This window comes from Dipteris shenzhenensis, chromosome 2, assembly GCF_047967505.1.
Source record: "Dipteris shenzhenensis isolate YYH24624 ecotype China chromosome 2, Dip_SZ_1.0, whole genome shotgun sequence".
Classification (NCBI taxonomy): Eukaryota; Viridiplantae; Streptophyta; class Polypodiopsida; order Gleicheniales; family Dipteridaceae; genus Dipteris; species Dipteris shenzhenensis.
Genome location: NC_141597.1, coordinates 29,143,420 through 29,166,886, shown reverse-complemented (window position 1 = coordinate 29,166,886; position 23,467 = coordinate 29,143,420). Strand labels below are relative to the sequence as shown.

The following is a 23,467-nucleotide window of genomic DNA, read 5'->3' as shown; positions in this document are numbered from 1 at the left end:
AAGTATAAGGTGGGCAAGAGCCAAGGTGCCAAGAAAGGAATGAATCTGCAAAATCTGCCCCACCAGAGAGATAGAAAATGAGCAGCATGTACTCCTAAGGTGTCAAGCCTAGGCATGCATCAGAGAAAGCTATGGGCAGTGCACACAACCTGAAAAAGCTGTTGGAGCAGCCAGCCAAAAAGCTAGGAAGCTACTTAAAAGAAGTCTTCAACACCACAAACTCGGACTAGCACACAAGCTAGGTCAACAAGTACTCACTACATAGCTAGGTCAAGAAGTACTCACTACATAGCAAGTTTGAAGTATTTTCTTTCACTAGATGTAAACGGATCTACTATTTGTTAATAATGATTACCAGTCCCATGGATCCTAAAGGTTCTCATACGGACTTTAATACAATCATATCATATCATCTCTCTCTCTCTCTCTCTCTCTCTCTCTCTCTCTCTCTCTCTCTCTCTCTCTCTCTCTCTCTCTCGTCATTTCAACAGAGGGCTTCATCGATCCGCCAAGATACACATGAATCCATCTCCCCCGCTCGATATCGATCAGGCAGTTCCCCATCTTACCACACCGACTTTGTATTGAGGGTGGTCACGCTGAGGGCATACGCAGAGAGGGTCACATTGCGCTCATGTGATCACCAGGAGATTGCGTCAAAGATGCTCTGTGTACTATGAGATCAAGGTCGTTATCACTACCTCTTCAGGGATGGTTTCAGACCCCTAGGGTCCCCTACCCAAGTCTCCTATCCTACCCAGGCCAAAGATGCTTGGCAGCCTTCATCCATGAGGCTGTCCGACATAGGAAGCGATTGCTCAAGGCACATAGGCGAGATCAGGGTACACAACCAAACTCCGCTCAGCACATGATCACTGAGTTTTCTGAACCAAACAACACCAATCAACAGGACTCACAGAGATGGCGGCTGCAAAGACCCGAGCCAAAGATACCTCACTCGCCCTGGTGGACTGAGGCACAGATCACATTAGGGGACCTTCCCACCATGCTCATCAGACCAGAGACACAACCTACAGGAGTAACAGTGGCACTTGTTCGCCATAGGGCTATAGCCAAGAGATCACAACAGACCACACATGTCAACAACTGCCAACGCTCCATCACAGGTTTTATGCCACCACAGCAACCTCGCACATCAATGACCCCTCTTAGGATTGATGCCCCCGCCAGCTCCCACTCCATGAGCTCGGAGAGTTTTCTCCCTATGTATTAATGCCATTATGATCATGATAAGTTCGTTATGGGTGTTGATGACCACTTAGTGGCTCCACCCCTCAGCTCATTGTATCAGTTTCTTTAAGTCTCACAAACCCTTTGGTCTTCCGAAGACTCTCTCTCTCTCTCTCTCTCTCTCTCTCTCTCTCTCTCTCTCTCTCTCTCTCTCTCTCTCTCTGTCTCTCTCTCAACTGATGTAATGCAGGTCGATCATCTTTTGTAGTAGACTATAGTTAACCTATAATAACTTTGTGAGTGCTATACACACTCCCAAGAGATTCTCAGTCTATAACTGATGTTTGTTGTTTAGTTGGTTTGTGTTTTCTCCCATAGGCCCATGAGGCCTTTCTCTCATATTTGGCCTTCTGTATCTCTGCTACTATGCCAGTCACAGGGAGAGCCCCTGCCACACCTGCTCGTACCCAGATCCACTTTGACCCTGCCCTTGACCCAATATATGTGAGTCACTTAGCCAAAGAGCTTCCGGCCCTATTGGAAGATGCTATAGACCTTGCCCACGCCTCGGACACCCTTGCCTCAATAGTACAGGGCGTAGCCACCAGATCCTTCCCTACAACCCGATCCGCTCCTGCCACACCTGCTCGTACCTAGATCCACTTTGACCCTGCCCTTAACCAAGTATATGTGAGTCACTTAGCCAGAGAGCTTCCGGCCCTACTGGAAGATGCTATAGACCTTGCCCGCACCTCGGACACCCTTGCCTCGGTAGTACAAGACGTTGCCACCAGATCCTTCCCTACAACCCGATTCGCATAGGCCTGAGATGGGAAGATGTCTCAAAACGCTTGGTTTGACCACGAGTACAAAGAGGCACGAGCGCTCCTCACACGACAGCGAGCCCTAGGTCAATTGACGTCATCTGAGGCACAGCGGATCTTTCGATGGTTGACACGCCGCAGTGACAAGCCTTCCTCACACACAAGATGGATGAGATCATCAGATCATTTCAAGGAGGAGACCTGACCACTGGATGGGGGCTTCTTTGGGAGGGGAAGCCACCCATTCCCATCACTGATCCGGGAGTGTGGCACACTTATGCATGCTCCTTATATGATGTTCTGATGCAGGCACCACTGGACGTGTCCTCTATGCATAGGCCCACTACCCGTCACTTGTTCACTACACAAAATGTACAGGCTGCACTCCGTCGGCTACACAACCAGAAAGCACAGGATCAGAGCCTACAGACTGAACATTTCGCACATGGGCAAGAGGTCTTAACCCCGGTTCTAGCACAAATGTTCAACCATGATGTATGCCATGACTTCCCACTGACTTGGAGCACCACCACTATTGTACCATTCGCAAAGCAGGAGACCCCATGGATACTAGGAACTACCGCACCCTCATGATTGGCCACACACTGGCCAAGATTTATGGATCAGTACTAAAGAGGGAAATGAGCAATCATACAGAGGCAAGGAGGCAAGAGGGAAATGAGCAGTCATACAGAGGCAAGGGGGCAGCAGGCACTAGGGCAGCCGCAGGATTCAAGAGGCAACATTCCACTCTAAATCACATCTTCACTTTGAGGGCTATCATTGAGGAGGTGAAGTCTAGACACCAGAAAGTCTACGCTTGCTTTGTACACTTCAGAAGGCTTTTGACACCGTCCTGCGAGCCCGCATGATCAGGAGACTACAGGACATGTAGATCCCAGAGACTTTGATTTGGGGTGTGATGAGTCTATATGAGTATGTCAAAGGGAGAGTTTGGGCTCCATGTGGTTTGTCAGATTGGGTTGAGAGCACAGGGGTGAAGCAGGGCTGCCCCCTCTCACCGACCCTTTTCAGACTCTACATTGATGAGTCTTTCATAGACCGCCTAGGGGGCGAAGGATCACTTCTGGCTAACCTCATGATACAGATATTTCTATATACGCCAATGACATAGTCCTCATATCATCCTTAGCAGAGGGGTTGCAGAGATACCTAGAGGCCTTAGAGCTTTTCTGCAGAGAGAGAGACCTGACAGTCAACCTTGGGAAAACCAAGGTAATGATCTTCAACACCTCACGTGCAGTGCTTCGTCGACACAGCTTCACTTACTATGGTGAGCCAGTGGAGATAGTGCATTCCTACACATACTCGGGAGCAGTTTTCATAGGACACATCTTCGCAATGTCTCAAGCAACCATGGCATGACTCATATAGGGACAGAGTGTGTTGGCCTGCGAAGAGAGACAATGTTTTTAGGCACTCCATCAACGAAGGGCTAGCTTTTCAACACTTTAGTGCGGCCGACTGCCATGTATGCAGCACCCTTCTGGGGATGCAATCTACCGCGGACAAAGTGGAGGAGATTTGAGCAGCTATAGGTGATTATGGGGTCCACGATGATTCGAAGTAAGCCCTCAGTCCCACATGAGATAGTACGGGCAAAGTTCGCCATGACACCTCTCCAAGTTGATGCCATCTTTCAGACAGTGACATTCATCCACAGAGTTTGGGACTTATCTCACTAGAGACTTTAGTGCGGCCGACTACCATGTATGCAGCACCCTTCTGGGGATGCGATCTCCCGAGGACAGAGTGGTGGAGATAGGAGCGGCTACACGTGATTATGGGGTCTAGGACGATTCGGAGTAAGCCCATGAGATAGTACAGGCAGAGTTTGCCATGGCAACTCTCCAGGTTGATGCCATCTTTCAGACACTGACATTCATCCACAGAGTTTGGGACTTACCTCATTGGATACTTCCAAGGCTGGCCCTAGAGTCATCCAAACGACTAGTAGAGAGCAGAACTGACACATGGTATGCACGTATATCTGCATGGTAGATGGACAGACTTTCCCCTTTTCAGTACAACATGGACACGCTTCCTAAGTCAACGATCCCACAAGATGAGATCAATCGTATCATACGGTTAGATCTCCTCCAGCTCCATACATCTCGGACTTGGGGGGGAGCGGGGAGAGCCACACGTATACCCAAAGAGCAGCGGATCTGCATGCTATGTACGTTGGGGGCGGTTTAGATAGAGGAGCATTTTCTTTGTGCTTGCCCAGCCTACTATGAGATCCGGGAGGGAGTGGCTTCGGTCCACTATCACGACTAATCCATTTCCATGACTAGGTCTCCATTGGGCTCTATCTGATGGAGATATGTCGGCACAAGGAGACACTACTATGACATATCACAGAGTAGCAGGAGGTGGCTAGACCACAAGATATAGAGGCTGACCGGGCACAGCGACGTGTCACAGACTTTTATACATTTTGAGTGAGCTCCAGGACACAGCGGAGCAGAGGAGGAGGAGCTAGCTGATATGAGGGCAGCCTGGATCAGAAGAGAGAGCCAACACGGTGCCGCCAAGAGAGGAACACAGAGACCACACGCGAGACAGAGAGTGCCCAGAACACATTCTATTGAGATCCAACCTATCACAGCTTTCCTTAGGGGGGGACCAACAAAGACAAGGGGTCGCTCTGGACATTGCCCAGAGAGTTCAGAGCCATCACTGTGCTGGGCTTCGGTTCCTGAGTCCCAGCTCCAAGATTGATTTGATTCAGTTTGTACTTGATTGATTATGATTTTGCTAGCATAGATTAGTACTCAACAAGGACCCTAGAGCGCCCTTTCCTTCAGCCCATTGAGGCTTGTATGAGTCTTCTTTTTTTTGCACTTTGTCCCAAAGGCCCGCGAGGCCTCCCGCGGACATTAATACATGTGTGTGTGTGTGTGTGTGTGTGGATTTTACTTAAAAAGAGTGTGTGTGTGTGGATGGAAGTGGGTTTGGCCCACTGTCACGACTGATCCACTTCCCATGAACAGGTCTACATTGGGCTTTATCTGCTTGAGATGCGCTGACATAGGGAGACCCTACTACGACAAATCAAGGAGCAGCAAGAGGGGACCAGACCATAGGATACAGAGGCTGACCAGACACAGCGGCATGTCATAGATTTCTATGCATTTGAGTCAGCTCTAGGACACAGTGGGGTGGAGGAGGAGGAGCTAGCTGATATGCAAGCAGTATGGATTGCCGAGAGAGGACTACAAAGGCTACACGTGACACGGAGAGCGACCAAAGCACACTCGATTGAGGTCCTACCTATCACAACTTTCCTCAGAGGAGACTGCCTGAGACAAGGGGTCACTCCGAACATAGCTCAGCAGGTTTAGAGATCAAGGAAACCACGTCCCCCCTGCCACCACAGCGTGAGACGGCCAAACAGACACAGATCCGAGACATTTTCGCTGCTCATAGGCAAGACATTAGTGCCGGGTTTCGGATTCTGAGTTTTAGTCCCAGTTCCAAGTCTCTTCCTACTTCAGATAGTACATGATATGATATAATACGACATGTTGTGTATTTGATTTTGCCTGAGCTATCGAGCTCTTTATTTCAGCATAGTACTCGGCAAGGGCCTTAGTACACCCTTTGCTCCAGGCCTTGGTGGCTCGTATGAGTTTTTTTTTTCCTTTTGATGTTTTCCGCACTTTGTCCCATAGGCCCACAAGGCCTTCCGTGGACATTAATATATCTTTCATTCTTTCTTTCTCTCTCATAGACCTGTGGGTCTCCCATGGACAGTAATAGACTCTCTCTCTCTCTCTCTCTCTCTCTCTCTCTCTGTGGACTTGCCTTGCTGTAAGGAATCTTTAAATTGCAACATAAATGTTCACAAAAAGACCTGAGAAAGCTTACTGAAGCTTAAAAGCTCTGTTATCATCAATCTTATCCAGCCACTCCACATCTGGACCAAATCTGGCTTGACCACCTAAATCTAATGTTACATGTACTCCAAGACCACCTTCTTCTGGTACAGGATACACAAGATGAGAAAAGGGAGCTTGCCCCTGTCCTGAGAGACTGAAATAGCATCCACGTGCATAAAAAGTTTCTGGCAGATCCTCAGTTGGGAAGCCACATATTCTTCTTGCCACTGATGTTGCACTCAAACCAGCTGCATTTATGACAGTGTTAGCAAGGAGTATCATACACTCTGCATCAAGTTCATCAGGAACATTTTCTGAACTCACAAAAGGTCTGCTGCAGACATAAAGTTCGATCCCGTTGGAGACAACAATGCCTTTAATGATAGCAGAATTGAAGGCAAATGTTGTGCCATTCTCTTCAGCATCTGCCTGCAGAAAATAAATGCAAAACATCTGAAGTACTGAAATTGACATCCAGAAATATTTGAATTTCCATACAAGGCTCAACCTTGATCATCATTTTGAAATCAAGCAATTGTTAAAAGCAGTAATAGACTCTAGATTATTTAAAAATGCTGAAAAAGTTGTCAAGTTCAGACTTCAAGTTGAACAAAACAAGTGTCACAACACTGCACCAAAAAATGAATCCATGACCGGTGCATGAACTTCACAACCTTATCAATGACTTCTTTACAACCCCCATCTCAAACCTTGTTCCCCTCAGGAGCTTATCTTGGTAGACGTCAAACAATTAGCATCACATGGACTCACCATCCTTGACACTGCATGGGTTTCTAACTTTACTTGATCATGGACTTGATAGCCTCAAATTTTCCTATCAGGCTTATAGATGGCTGAGATTTTCAGGTGTGATTGAGGCAGGACCAGCGTTATTCCTGCTAAATTAGCCTCCTTTGTGACAGCTACGAGGTGAGAGACGACATGCCAGTGAACTCCAAAAGCTAAATGATCCTCAAATAAGCCCATTAGTTGAGAGAACATAGACTCAAAACCACCATCGCAGGTGAACAAACATGCTATTCAATCGCGAGCCTTTAGGCAACCCAGGCATATGCCATTTTCCAAGGGTGAACGCAACATGCTTCACTACATTAGGTTGTGAGGATAGTAATATTTTGTAACCACAACATCTACACACATCACCAAGCAATGGTGCCCTTCAATTGCACCCAAACGATGTCATTCTTGAGATGGCCTCTTGAATTGCCAAAGAGGAATTCAGCACCATTAGGCATAATACTAACAGGCCAAGACGAGCAGCAGAGGTGTCCAACTAGTGAAAAACCACTTCCAAGCAGTTTAGTTAAGCATCCAGAAACGGACAGGGCACAGCTTCCTATTTCGTGATTTAATCAAAGTAAGGCTAATCTGAAACACTCATACTGATTTATGTGACTCTAGATGAATTCATGAACGTGTTCGCACTCATCCTGTTAGAAAACAGTTGTAGCAAGCTCATTATAGCCTAGCCAGCACAGCAGAATGTTGGTAAAAGCCCTAACACTCTCATAGATTACGTGTGCACAGAGCACGGGCAATGTTGGCAAACATTGTTGTCTCACACAATTACTTCCAAAAAGGAGGAGAGTTGTGAGCAAGAGAAAAGGATACCAAAAAGCTTATCCCTACTAGGGGGGACGAGCATTTTCCGAGCAAAATCTTCCGAGCGTCCGAGCGAAGGAAAAAAAAGCTTCCAACTATGTAAAAATATGGCAAAAATAATATACCTAGATGAATCCAGGAACATTCCCAAACTCATCCTCTAAAAACACAACATAGTGCAGTTTCAATCTCATGATAGTCACTCATAAGATTGAAAACCATAAACTCCATCACGCATAGCAGGGACTAGCTACTATGACATCCCCACTGACGTCATCAGCACCCAACAGTGGGTGTAGACCATAGTATAAAAGTATGCTCTCACACATACAAATCCACACACCCACACATACTTGAGCATCCATTTATACAAAGTCTTCGTACTGAGTTTCTGTCGGCACTCCGGAGATGAAGGGCAAACTCAGCCATGACGAATGCTAGCACTAAAGGAGAAGGCTAATCAAAAAGTAGTCCAAATCTCTTCATTCAAGCTACAACTGCTTATGAAGTCTAAACGATTTTATTCTAGTCTCTCCCAAACGAGCATCTAAATCTAAATCTAGCTGATAGGGCAACGCATCATTTAAGATAGAAAGAATTATCGCAATACCAGCACTGAGAAATAAATCGAAACAAAACATAGTCTCACTTAGAAATATGCAAAGTATTATAGCAATGCCTATTTTATACACAAATCTTTACATGAATCTTTGGAAATGGTGAGTAACATAATGGGATGGCTTTTGAAGAAACCCACATGTAGAGTAGACTTCTTTATGAAAATTCCCTTATGATCCTTCGTACAACTTTTACTTAATACGGAGTGACATTGAAAACCCTCTCTCAACGTAGCTTCATGAAAGGGTTTCTCCAAAGAAACCTCATTGAAGCAAGCTATCAAGGTAGTTTCGCCAATGAAACCCCTTTGAAGTAGGTCTTCCAAGGTAGTTTCACTGGCGAAACTACCATGGACGGCACTTTCAAAAGTGGCATAACTTTCAAATCCAATGTCCAAATATAGTCATTCAACCACTCAAATTAATCGGAAAAACCCATTGGAGCACATCTATGGGGTTATATTTGGGAAAATCTTGAATATACAGTATTAAATATTAGATGTATTTTATGAGAGTGATATATAAGGAATAGTTATTTATAGTAATTTAAACTTCTTTAGAAACATATCCATAAACATCCTGTTATTTATGCTATTAAAACACTAAAAAGCTCTTGTCGTATCGATATAAATGTGTTTAATAAGTAATTATATATGTATAATATTATTACATTGACAGTGATTATGAGGGATATTTCTTAAAGGAATTAACTTTCAACACTTTTTTAAGATAATGACAGGGGTACAAAGGATGTCTATGAATAAGAAAATTTATAAAAATGAATGAGTGACTATTCTGTATATTTTTATGATAGAGGAATCTAGTTCTAGAGAAAATGAAAGTGTAAAAACCATGTTTCCTAAAGAAATACAATTTTTTAAATCTCTTGAAAAACACGCTTGGATAAACCTGCTCATAGTTTTTTGCTCGTAAAATTGACGCATCCCCACGAAGAAAGCATCTCCTCACAGATGAAAACCAGGAAGAGTTAAAACTATAAAAACTGTAGAAGCTGCTAAATGACTGTGTAAGCTATGTACCGAAATCATCAACCTCCAACATAGAGTAAATCTCCACCGATAGTGCTTCCAATGATTTCACCACAATCAAGGGCCACCACCCGCAAAGATTCGTCCACCATCATATACCACCAATCGTGTATGAATTTGTTGGCATCATTTGCAACGTTGTAATTGCATAAGCCAAGCATAAATTTAGAGGTCCCTTATGAAGGTTACTCTCCAACACACCCTTAAGCTGAATAAGAGAACAAAATATAATATCAAATGGCAGAGAATGTTGCTCACATGGAACCAAGAACAAAAATGTTCAAGCTATCCACAGAGGACCAAGCCCGACACCAAATTCACCACCCACACAGAGCAAGGCTGCAAAAATCGTCAACAAATAGACCACCCACATCGGGCAAGGCCACAAAATCAAACCGATCACCCACAGAGAGCAAGATCGATCCAAAAAGCTGCAATTTGAAAGGACTGTTTTCAGAAAGAAGAGTCTTCATTTGCAGACATGCTTTCAAAACCTGATGCATTTTTTGTCAATTCAGTTGCAAGCTTATCTAGGAAATTCTCTATGTTTTGTTTGCCATAGATTCTCAAAGCGCTCCCACAATAACTCTTGGATTCTTTCTGCTTTCCAGTATGACATACAGCTTTGCGAGGCTTATGTATACTGAAGCCACAGAAGCATGGACATATCTATTCACTGATTCGAACGAGTGCCTTCTAGTAGGAGAATGCTGCCTCATCAAATGGACCCACTGCAGCATTAGCTAACACTAATGTTCAAATGCCGTTTCATAATCTCCTTTGCCGCTGAAAATCAAAGCCATGAACTTCCTATCTGTGATGTAGCTATAGGTGCCCCCAATCTGTGGAAACCATGCTCTAATACCAATTGTTGGCAATTGGTGCAAGGGTTGCAAACGTTTTTGTCTCACACGATTGCTTCCAGAAAGAAAGAGAGATCTGAGGAAGTGAAATGATTTATCAAAGGATACCAAAAAGCTGTTAATGAACTGAAGAAAAGCGCACCCTACTGAGCTTGTTGCTCAAGATAAAATCCATACACAGAAAGACTCTCATCTGAAGCACCTAGAGAAAGAGAAATACAATCAACGATCTACTCCAACAAAGTCTCATGAAGAAAGCGTCACCTCATAGATGAAAACCAGGAAGACTAAAAAGCTGTTAAAACTGTAGAAGCTCTGCAGAAGCTGCTAAACGACTGTGTAAGTATGTATCAAAATCGTCCACCTCCAACATAGATATAAAGGCTATAAATCTCCACCAATAGTGCTTGAAGCTTCCAGTAATTTTGCCACAATCAAGGGTCATTGCTGCAAAGGTTCATCCACCAAATACAACCAATCGTGTACCATCATTTGCCACGTTGTATTGCATAAGCTAAGCATAAATTTAGGGTTCTCTTATGAAGGTTATTCTCCAACGGGCAATTCCAAAAATAACAGACTCCAAAAGTGACAAGTCCTCAAGTAATGGCGATAGCAAAGAGGAGGAGGTACTACGAAAAATGCAGCCTGATGCGCATCAGATGGGCAAATCCCAAATCAAGATCTAGAGTAGAGGGCACAGGCTGCATCATATCCCACAGAACGCAAAGGCGAACATCCCAAGTAACCTACAAAAACTCTTGTCTCGGAATATGGAGAGCCCTCCCCAAAAGCGCTGCAAGAGTAGGAAGATGTTAAAAAAGAGGCACAGGCGGCGCTTTGAGGGTAATCCAGACCCGGCAGTGAGTCAGAAGAGAGGCAGACGGATCAAAAAATGGATCCCAGGGCATCACATATGCAAAGAAACCAGCCCCAGGAACACCAGCACGATTGACAAGTCGTTCCACCACATCAGTCGAAGAACAGTGGGCATTATAAAAGCCTTTGCCCAAAAAGACAAAGGAGGAAATACAATCCGGACCCGCTGCAACTTCACCCCAATTCTACTGCAATAAACCATGCCACAGAAAGAGGAATCCAGATGATAAGAAAGGTCAAGGAAGAGTGAAAGTAAAATTTAACCAATTATGCTGTGAATGTTTTGAGCGAGCAAACTTTTGGGCTGCCACATGCCACTTCCATTTCATCTAGGGTTGTGGAAACCCCAATTTTGTACTATGTATATACCTAGATGAATCCAGGAACATTCCAAAACTCATCCTTAAAACCACAACATAGTGCAGTTTCAATCTCATGATAGTCATTCATAAGGTTGAAAACCATAAACTCCATCACGCATAGCAGGGACTAGCTACTATGACATCCCCACTGACGTCATTAGTACCCAACAGTGGGTGTAGACCATAGTATAAACATATGCTCTCACACATACAAATCCACACACCCACACATACTTGAGCATCCATTTATACAAAGGTCTTCGTACTAAGTTTCTGTCGGCACTCCGGAGGTGAAGGGCAGACTCAGCCATGATGAAGGCTAGCACTAAAGGAGAAGGCTAATCAAAAAGTAGTCCAAAATCTCTTCATTCAAGCTACAACTGCTTGTGAAGCCTAAACAACTTCATTTTAGTCTCTCCCAAACGAGCATCTAAAATCTATGTAGTTTGACTTGCTAAGTCTTGTGTGTTCATGATGTCATGGCGTTGCTAAACAAGTACCTTGTGTGGACTTGGAGCACGCATCCGTAAATATGGATATGAAGTGTCTAAGCTATAGAATCGTTTCATCCATAAAATGAGCACCCTATTTCTCATTAATTCTAACGGATGACTACCATATGTACTTTAATCTGAAAGAAAATATGATTAAGGGAGCCCACAAAATTGATACTCTAGAGAATGCTCTACAAAACGGCGCCCATGGACAAGAAACCTGACGTGCATTGTAGTTTAATCTCACAAAGCTACATCCTCCATGAACGTGATCCATGAGATAGCATGAACCGGTCCTTAAATGCGGCTCGGTTGAGGTTGTGGTAGGAGCCATTTGTGTTTTCTAAGAATTCCCTCTTTTCTAATTCTTTCTTCAAAGCTTTTGCATAGTTGGGGATCCTCTTTTAGAAGCATCCTAAGTGAGGAAGGAACTACGAGCATGGCCTCATGACTCCAAGTAAAAGTGCCTTTGAATTCCATAAAAGAACAAGTTCACTGACTCAAAGTTGTCCAATTACTATATCCTCATTTAGTATGAAAATGTGCAATGGTACTTTTAAGTATACATTAGGTCCTCTGATTTATTACATAGGATCTTAGCTAGTCCATGGGATGGTCATGTAGACCAGTCAGATTAGGGTAAGCCCTTACAGGGTCGGCAATCTGAGAGTATTTAAGCTCAAGTCTCCGATAAAGGGTGACTATTGATATACAACTTTTTAGGGTTTCATATATCACTCTAGTCCCTTTGCATTTAGGGGCTACAACATGACTATAATAGACTTTAGCTCCTACACCCAAAATGACCATCATCAGGAAGTCATTTCAACATTAGTGTCCATTGTTACAAAAGAGATGCCAAAGCAAGCCCATGTTGCATAATGCTAGGGAATGGACACCAAATTCCAAAAGACTTGACTGTAGAGGTATATACTAATCAATGTTTGTATTCTAGATAATTTAACTTTCACAGGTAATTATCAATTATAGATCAAGGTAATCCATGCAACCATTGCTAAGAATTTGCAATAACAGACCTACGTATCGAGCTCCTCTTTCGGGTTTGAGAACTGGCCACAAGTTGACAGTATTCCGTCTCCCAAATGATTCACAGACAATTTGCCAGCATAATTTAAATGCTTTCAAAGTGGAACTCTAAGTGACATGGGCAAGGGATGCATACTATTCAACCAAACTTCCCATATGACTCTAAAAGCTCTGCCAAAGTTTCAAGGTGTTGTACCTTGCAAGATCCTTTTCATTCAGTGAATGTATATAGCCATTCCCCAAATTGCATCACAAGGATGAAATTCTTGGGATTATCATGGTTGTCTCCCCTCCTATGAGCCCCCAAATGAGGACATAAGGGAGGTGTACCAGCAGATGTAAAGGGTATGAGAGAGGCCACATAGGAAGAGAGAGAGAGAAAAAGATTGCCACAAGGGGGTTCTCTGACGAGATGTGCAGGGCTGCCACATGGGCAGCAAGAACAAGCTGTTGCTAAGCCCTAGATGGTGGCTAGAAGGGCCCACAGATGGGGCAGCTACCAGGTCCATGGTAGCAGCACAAGCTACATGAAAGTAGGCCTTATAGGCCCTGCAAAAAAGACTGCAGCAGCAGCACATGTTTGCGCACGGATAAGGACAGGTGGCTAGTGCATATGCAGGTCCTGCAGAGTGCAACAAGGTTGCACGGAGGCTGTATCGGTGCATAACAGCACCTTTGAGCAGATCTGCAGACAGCAGATTTCTGTGAAGAGAATAGCAGCAAGTCGAGCTGATAAAAATGTCAGAGCAGAGCCAGAAACAGTCACAGGCCTGTATGGCTGCAGCGTGGCACCAGGCGCAGCTTGTGGGGCCTATGTATGTCTGCAGACAGGTGGGCTAGTTTGCAGCCTAGTCAGGCCGCGGTCTACAGACTGGGTGGGCCTGTTCTGGGGCCTCCAGCCCTATAAGAGGCCAAGCCCTGGGCATATTTACTCACTCATGCATATTTATCACTCACTGTGCCTCATAGCAGGCTGCCTTGGAGAGCAATAGGGAGGCCAGCAACAGCTGTTAGCGAGGTGCACATTGCGCAACAATCTGGAGCAACAGAGGAGGCCACGCAACAGGCAGTCCAGCCTGCAGATCATCTACAGGTGTCAGGAAAATCAAGGATCAAGAGCAAACAGTGCCTCACCATTGGCTGTCCACTGGAGCAGCAAGGATTTCTATTTACAAGGCATCACTAAGCAGCCCATTGAAGCTCTAGGAGAGCACGCAGGCTGACAAAGATCCAAAGATGCGAGTAGAAGGTAGATGATAACTTTTGGGTGTTCACTTTGGATGTTCATAATCCTTGGTACAATGATGAGTGCAGAGAGATGAGATCGCACCTCACACGTGAGCGAGGCTTGGGCCATCTGACCAAACATGAGGCATAGAGGATTTCATGACGCGACTGACAAGTCATAAGAGGCGGGCTTTCCTCACACACAGGATGGAGGAGGTGATCCGATCATTCCGAGTGGGGGACCCAACCATTGGATGGGGGCTTATATCTACGGGGAAGCTGCCTACAATGGAGTCGATGCTGTGGTAAAAAGATCATCCTACTCCATGCTATCATCTCTCCCTTCGGAATGATGGACATAAACCGCTCCCCTCTTGGTAGAGGCAATAGTATCGTCCCTCGATCTCATAATAGGCTTGGCAGGCACATAGGAAATGCTCCTCTGTCTCAGTCGCTCCTAGTGTGCAAAGCATACATATCGGTTGCTCCTTGGGTATGCTTGTTGCTCTCCCCGTCTCGATCCTCAACTAATGAGATGAAACGCGCATCTACCCAATGACAATCCTCAGTGTGTGTGAGACTCCTCTGTCCTCGAGATACCGGGGTCTGATGATGAATCCCTCCTCCGATAGAACTGGGACTTGGTGGGGAGCTCTTGGTCCCCCCCCAAGTCCGAGACGTATGGAACTGAAGGAGATCTAACTGTATGATAGGGTTGATCTCATCTTGAGGGATCGACTCAGAGGGTGCGTCCATGTTGTACCCACCACATGCAATTTGTTCACTGCATAGAATGTAAGGGGTGCACTCCGCCGGCTCCATAACCGGAGAGCTCAAGACCGTGAGGGACTACAAACTGAGCATTTCACACATGAACAAGAGGTCCTAGCTCCGATCTTAGCGCAGATGTTGAATCACGTGGTTTGTCATGGCTTCCCACTCTTGGAGCACTAACACCATTGTGCCCATACACAAAGCAAGGGACCCCATGGCCATGGGAACTACCGTACTCTTATGATTGGCCACACTCTGGCCAATACCTATGGGTCAGTACTATAGAGGGAGATCAACAGAGTCACACGGAGGCACATGGGCAACGAGCTCCAGGGCAGGCAGGCCTCCGAGGACAGCACTCCACCCTTGATCACGTCTTCACTTGAAAGCCATCATTGAGGAGGCGAGATCAAGGCGCCAGAAAGTCTACGCTTGCTTTGTAGACTTCCGGAATGCCTCTGACACTGTTCCACGCTCTCAGCTGATCAGGATGCTTCAAAAGATGCAGATCCCAGAGGTTTTGATTTGGGGGTTGATGAGCTTATACGAATCCATCAAAGGGAGAGTTTGTGCCCCGGGAGGTCTATTGGATTGGGTTAAGAGCACCATCGGTGTGAAGCAGGGATGCCCTCTATCACTGACTCTCTTTGGGCCTTACATTGATGAGATCACATCTATTATTGGCTGCCTGGGAGGCGAGGGATCACTACAGGCAGATTTGATGATACAGATTTTGCTATATGCAGATGACATAGTCCTTATATCATCCTCAACAGAGGGACTGCAAAGGCATCTAGAGGCCTTGGAGGTGTTTTGCAAAGAGAGAGACTTGACACACTAGTCCTACACATACTTGCGAGCAGTCTTCTAAGGGCCAGTTTTCAAGATGACTCATATAGCCAAAGCACGGCCCACACATGGATAGGGAGCTCTGGCCCGACTTGAGAGGCAATGCTTTCAGGCACATTTTCAGGACCTGCCAACAAAGGGCTGGCTTTTTGACATGCTAGTGAGACCGATTGCCATGTAGGCAGCACCTTTCTGGGGGAGTGACCTTTTAGCGACAGAGTGGAGGAGATTTGAACGGCTAGAGGTGATTATAGGCTCTAGGATGATTCAGAGTAAGACCTCAATCCCCCATCAGATAGTGCAGGCAGAGTTCGCCATGACACCACTCCAGGTTGATGCCCTTTTCCAGACAATGACCTTCCTCCATAGAGTATGGGCCCTACCTAGCTGGAGATTACCGAGACCAGCACTAGAGTCATCCATACGCTTAGCAGAGTGGGGCCGATGCAGTTTGGTACGCACGTGTATCCACATGGTTTGCCAGTCCACAGTATCCAAATGGAGCGGCTTCCCCCCTTCTAGTACAACATGGATGCACCTCCCGAGTCGATCCCTCAAGATGAGATTAAACGTATCATACGGTTAGACCTCCTCCACTTACATACATCACGGGGGACCAAGAGCGCCCTACCAAGGTCCAGTTCTATCACGATTCCTTCTTGAGAGTATAGAATGGACTCATAGACAGACCCCAGTACCTTGAGGACAAAGGAGTCTCGCATGCATTGAGGATTGCCGTCGGACAGATGCGGGTCTCATCACATCAGCTAGGGATTGAGGCAGGTAGAGTTGTAGGTAAACCTAGAGAGCAGGGGATTTGCAAGTCATGCACATTGGGGACATGGCTTTGGTCCATTCTCACGACTGATCCATTTCCAGGACCAAGTCTGCATTGGGCTCTATCTGATTGAGATGCAACGCCATAGAGTACAGCAGATCAGACAGCAGCAGACAAATACAGCATCACAGGCTTTGGAGGCAGACCGAGCATAGAGACATGTCACAGACTTCTATGCTTTTGAGTCGGCTCCAAGACACAGTGGAGTAGAGGAGTTAGCTGACCTGTGAGGCTATGGATCAATGGAGAGAGACGACATGATACTACCAAGCAAGGGACAAAGAATCCACACAAGGCACGCCCTCCTCAGAGGCGATCGAATGAGACGAGGAGTCACTCGACATAGCCCATTGGATACAGAGATCGAGGAGACCTCCCCTTTCACCACAGCGCAATAGACCCTCAGCTCTAATTTTGTTTGAGGTTGTGAGGTTTTGAGATCTATAGCTATAGCTTAGTTTAGCATAGCACTCAACAAGGGCCCTAGCATGCCCTTTGCTTCAGCAGTTTCCAGTCTATTTTGGTGTACTTTGTCCCATAGGCCCGTGAGGCCTCCAGCGGACCTCTCTCTCTCTCTCTCTCTCTCTCTCTCATCCCATGTTCAGACATGAATTGTTGATCGAACAAAGCATGATACAAAATGTCCCTGTACTTTCATTGTTTTTCCACTATTGAAATATAAGTGTTATTAGGGCACGCTATATGAGCTCAAGCACTTGGGCTATTAAAGACCCATAACCTGACCGACAAGAATCTGCAGATCAAGCTTCATTTCTTTAGCGAAACGACCAAGCATTCTTCTTCACTTTAAGCAATAAAGATCCCATATAACAACTCCTACATTGCAGCATGCATTTAAGGTGAATTCATTGTTCTCTGGATCAGCTCTGATTGGGATTCAAAAAACATACGAGTAGGAATTCATCTACCTGAAGCGACATCATGAAAGAATGACTGTCTAAAATCCCTGTAGACGGTGACCACAGTGCTTTGACACACTTTAGGTGCGGCTCCATTTGAATCACGTCCTCACTTCTCAGCACTCGAAGATCTTTCACACCATTGTCTCTCCCCAGTGTTTCAATTGACTCCAGAGTTGAGATTTGGCGGGTATCAGTGGCAACAATGAGCTTACCGAGTTGCTTATGAGGCACTCCATGCTCATGGCAATAAGAATATATGGCCTTCCTTCCTTGAACGCACAGACGTGCCTGGCCATACGTAATCCAGTCAGGTAATCAAGAGCAAATTCAACTGCAGATGGAAAGCTTTCTTCAGTCCCATTGTAGCTACTACAGCTTCTCTCTCTTGACAGCCGGCATTCCTGGAGGGAAAATCCTTCTTCGAATTGGATCGACTGATACCTTTAGTGAACCTCGCGGATAGTAAAGCCCTGCGTGGATGACCTCACTGTTCCTCGAGCTCGTGCCAGTGCCTATAGTGGATGTAGCTTCAACCACAAAGACATCCCTGCCTTTCATAGCCAATTGTCTTGCGATTGCCAGGCCTACAACACCCGCTCCAATTACGACGCAATCCACTCTCTCCTTTGGCATCCGAGAAGAGAGAGCAGGAGAATCAAGAGACGGACGAAAAGACGGAGATTCGATGTGAAGGGCTCTCTGCCCAAATTCTCGGAACAAGCATCTACGGATCCTAAACTTGGCTTGGCGGTGCAGCATTCTCTCTCTCTTCTGTGGATATGTTGGATCGATTTCTCGTTTTTTGTACGTAAGCTTGATGCTCAGAATAGACGTTGATGTTTGAGAAGAAGTTCGACAGCTCTAACAAAAAGTTTTCTGTTTGACGTTTTGATTTTTGGAATCAGCAAATCTCAACAAAACATTATTCCATATGGCCTACATATAACTTTTTGGCCTTGACATAGGTAAGGTCTTAAGTCAAGCGATTCAACAAAAAGCGAAAATAGCCAATTTTTATTTTCAAAAATTCTGCATTTTTTATTGATCCACATCTTCTTTAACCTATTAACCACGTACAACCCAAAAAAAAAGAGAGGACACGGGGCAGCTTGGAGGAGAAGAGCCTACCACGTGTCACAAAGAAGGAGCTCTTAGATGGAGGCTTGGAGGGGGGAGGAGGTGGAAAGACAAGAGGCAGGCTTTAGGGAGGAGGTGGAAAGATAAGAGGCAGCTTTAGGGACAAGGAGGAGATTGAAAGTCAGTGGAATGAAGGAGATGGAAGGTCACCTCTTCGGGAGGAAGGAGATGGAAGGTCTCAGAGGAGGAGATGGAAGGTCACCTCCAGGAGGAAGCAGGGGATGGAAGGTTAATGGAATGAAAGGAGGAGATGGAAGGTCTTAGATCCACCTTCAAATGGGGAGTGGTTGAGGATGGTCATGCATCTTTGCCCGTGCAAACCACGCGTTCAGTTCTTGTGCTATTTTAGTCCCCCCCCCCCCCCCCCCCCCTCTCTCTCTCTCTCTCTCTCTCTCTCTCTCTCTCTCTCTCTCTCTCTCTCTCTCTTTGTCTCCCTCATCGCTATCAATTCATCATCTCCACCCTCTTTCACTATTTGGATCTCGGGCAGGCCTTATGAATGATTAATAGGATTGCTATACTGAAGGATTGAAACTCCTTTGCACATGTAATTTTTGGCCTGCCTCTGAGGAGGCCGAAGTTGAGGCAATGGCCTCCCAAAGCGAAAATACGTTATTTATTTAAATCCTTTCGCCTCATTTTTTGGCCTTCCCTCGATGGGTAGGCTATAGTACAGGCGATGGCGGGTCTACAAAGAGAAAACTAATTATTGAGGAATTTTTGCAGCTCTACTTGCGATTGGCTGGAACTTTTGTGATTGGGCTAAAGTTCCACTTTCTATTTGTATCCCTTAAAGTCCTACCTCTTGCTATTTGCAATGCGATCTCTCTCTCTCTCTCTCTTCCAAGTTGCTCCCTTTTCTACGCACCATCTTGGGTAGGCCACCTAAATGAAATTCACCTTGTTTAAAAACTTTAATTAAGTTGTGTGGTTCAAATTACCATTTATGGAGATCATCCTTAACTAGAGTTGCCGTAGGCAGCCTTTCCGTCGTGAAACATGTAACTTTTAACTTGAAATGGAACTTGAATCCTATCTTTTATCAAATTTTTTAAAGGAAAAAAAAAGAATGAGTAAACATATGGACATGAGACACGACATAGGGTCCCTAGGACCCGATCCTCCCTGCAAATGTCAGGGGTGTTGATTTATTACTAAATTGGTGATGTCCAATGATTTGTGCATTTTGGGAACTGAAGCCCAACAAATATATGAATAAGATGATGCTCACAAGAGCTCATGATTGATCCTTGTTCCAGTCTAATCCTTTTTAGGTTTCCGATGGACCTTTTGCCAAATCCTTCACTAGGGTAGTCTGAGTAGTGCTGGAGGGTTTGGGTTGGGTGAATTGCTTGTCCATGATATGAATGATGAATTCTTTGTTCGGATCAATTCTTTCCATCATAAACTTGACATGGATTGGGGCATCTCCTGTGTACACCACCACATTATATTGGGGCCATGGTGTAGAGGAAGTTATCCAACCTGGCCTCTTCCACATGAAATAGCCAACCTTCATCAACCCAATGCATCATATCACACTTGGCCTTGGATCTCTTCGATTGGAGAGATGGCAACTAGTGTGCAAATCTAAGTTTCCTTCCTATCTAGCACCAGAGTGGGTTTTTTTCTTGCCATTTTCTTCTTCTTCAAGTAGCTAAGTAAGTAGGGTAGCCAAAAGGTAGGCTCAATTGATGGGATCAACTCCTTAGCACTTACCCACAAACCTTGGCGAAGAAGAGGAGAAAATCCTAAGTAGTAGTAAGAAGAAGAAAACAAGAATCTGGAAGTCATACAACGGACTTTTTAGGACATTATTGTTCACATAAAGGTCTCCTCTTCGTAAAAGTTTGCCCTCATCTACCAGTAGACCCTTAGCCAAAAGGCTGGCTTCCGAAGTTAATCCAATCTATGTTGCCTTAGAGATTTCTTATAGAGAGATTTTCTACAATATGAGGGTTATCGATGCAAATTGGAATATCGATTATGAATTCGATGTGGGATTGATGGTGGTTAGCCTTCCGATTAATAATGGGCAACTTCATGATCCCTCTGTATAAGAAGAGCCTTCTCAAGCTTAACCCATCATTCCCATCCTTTGCCTCTGCTCGCCTCTTTCTGATCAAATGCCCAATCCAAGTCGCTCTTCACATCCGCAATTCAGCCTCAACGACTTTGATGCAAATTTTTGCTCTAGCTCATAGTGAAGTGCATCCCTCCCTCCCTCCCTCTACTACACTACCCCCCGTATTGCGTACCTCCCATCTACGTACCTCCGCTCTGTCCCATCGCTACGCTCCCATTTTCATTCTCTAGGACGATGTCATGGCTTACTTCCATTAGATCTCCCTCCCCTCCTTTAGCTTTGGTTCTTTAGAAACTCCTCTCCACCCCTCTTCTCCAAGAAACTAGAACATAAGAAGACGAACAACCAACAAAATAGCTAACAGCATGGATTTTGTAGACAACACAAAACAATGCTTCAAAGGAGATATCATTCCGGATGACAACGTACTTCCCTAGCTTAGGAACATAGAGAATGTGGGAACCGTCCTTGACTTCATCTCCAACACAAACTCAATATCTGACTTAGATGGTTCCTTGAATTTAAGTTCCATGAAGCTAGAAGATGAGAAGACAAACAGCTGGCCAAATAGCTAATAGTACCTTAAGGAATTTCTATTATGAAACTTACAATATGTTGAAATATATGGTAAAATTTTGCTAAACACCGTTATCCATACGGGTGTAGCCTTTCATGGATTAGATGACAAGAAACCACCAAATTCAAGTTTATTCATGCCACGCTCAACAAAAATTATGCAGATGGACATAATACTAATATTGTATGTACGCTCAACAATATTGTATTCATGCCATGCTCATATTTATTCATGCCATGCTCAACAAACACTATGCAAATGGACATAAGACTAATATTGTATTTACGCTCTAAGTGTTATGAGTTTTAAAGAAAAGTATTGACATTATATATTGATTCCCTATTTTAAAGTTACTTCATGTGTCCTCATTACCATGCAGGTGTCTAATTAAATACAATCATTTTTTCAGAAGGAGCACGCAAGCAACCCATCAAAGGTAATATTTTTGCATCTAAACAAATCTGAGCATAAAATAGAGCTAAAAGTAAGGTTAAAAGTAGAACTGAAACCAAAAGGGGCATGCGCTCACCGAAGAGGAAGTGTGCCACCTCTTCCCATAAATCACAACTTTCTTATTCTACAAGTTTCTTACATTCTTAACTTTCTTAATTTTTAACATTTATTATTTGTGGGTTTTTTTGGAAGGGCAAAAACTTTTCTATTTGTGAATTGAATATGTAGAGTGTGATTTTTACAACACATTTAGATGTAAACCCTATGAAATTATAAACTTACCTAACCATCCCTCTCTTTTTTTATGCATATTCTTGATGGTGAGCAATCGCCCACGTTTGTAGGAGCTACTACCTCTATTTCAGACCTAGCCACCATCATTTCTAGCTCATTTCCTCAGTTTATTTCTAAAGAGTATGGCAAAGAGTGTGGAGCATTTGGGAACTCCATGGATACTAGAAGCAACAACTTCTATAGAGGCCACCTTCTCTTTTATTTTCATATTTCATCTTCTCTATTTCAAAATTTGATTTGTTTATAGCTTATACGTGTTCCTATGTCTACAGAGATGATGATAATTGCTCAAAATAAAGAACGTTCATAAAGTTATGATGCATAATCTATGGTTGTTGTTGCTGGTATTTTTTGTGTGACTTGTGAGAAATTTTTTAGATAAAGGTAATGGTTTTCTAAGGACTGACATTATTTGGGGGTGAGGATATAGCCATCGTGTGGAAAAGGTCTTGCACTAGTGAAGGTACTCAAGCCAAAGCAAGGTATGTGTTTATGCTATGCATGCTCGTGAAAGATTTTGGCACACGAGTTTTCACTCCAAATGTCTCAAAATATTAATTCATCAAAGAGCACACTTTTCCAGGAACCATAGGGTTAGCGTCGTGCAACTATTTTTCCTATAGGTTTTGAGTCCCGCAAGCAATTCTCAATGTAGTTCATGCCTCAGAGTTTCCTCTCTCTTGGTCATTTCTTCCCTTTCTCCTACTACTTGCCCTCCCATGCTTGCTATTCGAAGAGTATCGACTTTAGAGCTGTACAATGAAAAAGTTTGAAGAGCATTATCGCATCTAATGGAGTAGTGGAGTGCGGTTGGTAGTTTCCTTATGAGAGACTCTTTCAAAAACAAAAAAACGTTGCTCACCTGGGCAACAGCCTAGGGTGCTTTGCCATTCATACCTTGGCTACTCATGCAATTTTTTTAATAATAGTTTTTGGGTCTCGACTCTCGACGGCACCCATGTGCAATCTTGTGTTGCATTCCAAACATTCATTGTAGTCGTCTACTAATGGACAAAAGGTGTACATGGATGATGTGGGTGGGTGCACACAATGAAGGTCTAGCTTGATTGGCACATAGAACATGGTCAGGAAAATGCTAGGGCTCCATTCGAACACAAATATGGTTGTCTCCTTCAGAGATAGGTGCATATTGTTGGACCACGTTTGCTTAGTATAGACATTGCATTTTGTTAGAAGCCAATTTTTGTTTGCTTAATATAGACATTGCGTTTTGTTAGAACCAATCATGGGTTCTCTTGGGATTGACATTGTGCTCTGGCACTTGGAGCTTAATACTCCACTTCTACATTGCAACCATATTGGCAACTGCGTTGCATAGTTGAAAGTGTTTATTTCATTATGTCCTTTATTTCACATGTGCACCCTACCATGGTCTGCTCCATATTGAGATTATGTGCACCCTGCCATGGTCTAATCCATATTGAGATTATGTTG

The 23,467-nt window shown here is 44.4% G+C and overlaps 1 protein-coding gene across 2 annotated transcripts in view; it reads right to left on the bottom strand.

The window, feature by feature from the left end:
* LOC147904591 (uncharacterized) overlaps positions 1-18,350 on the bottom strand; it is a 52,901-nt gene extending 34,551 nt beyond the window's left edge. For both annotated transcript variants that reach the window (XR_015543240.1, XM_087394893.1), the window contains exons 1-3: positions 17,907-18,350; positions 17,472-17,753; positions 5,910-6,349 (exon numbers count right to left, since the gene is read on the bottom strand). Coding sequence is in view for 1 of the 2 variants with exons in the window: in XM_087394893.1 (XP_087251019.1) it covers positions 5,910-6,349; positions 17,472-17,753; positions 17,907-18,224 (1,040 nt within the window). In the remaining variant the exon portion in view is untranslated. The remainder of the gene's footprint in view (positions 1-5,909; positions 6,350-17,471; positions 17,754-17,906) is intronic.
* Between the last annotated feature and the right edge of the window lie 5,117 nt (positions 18,351-23,467).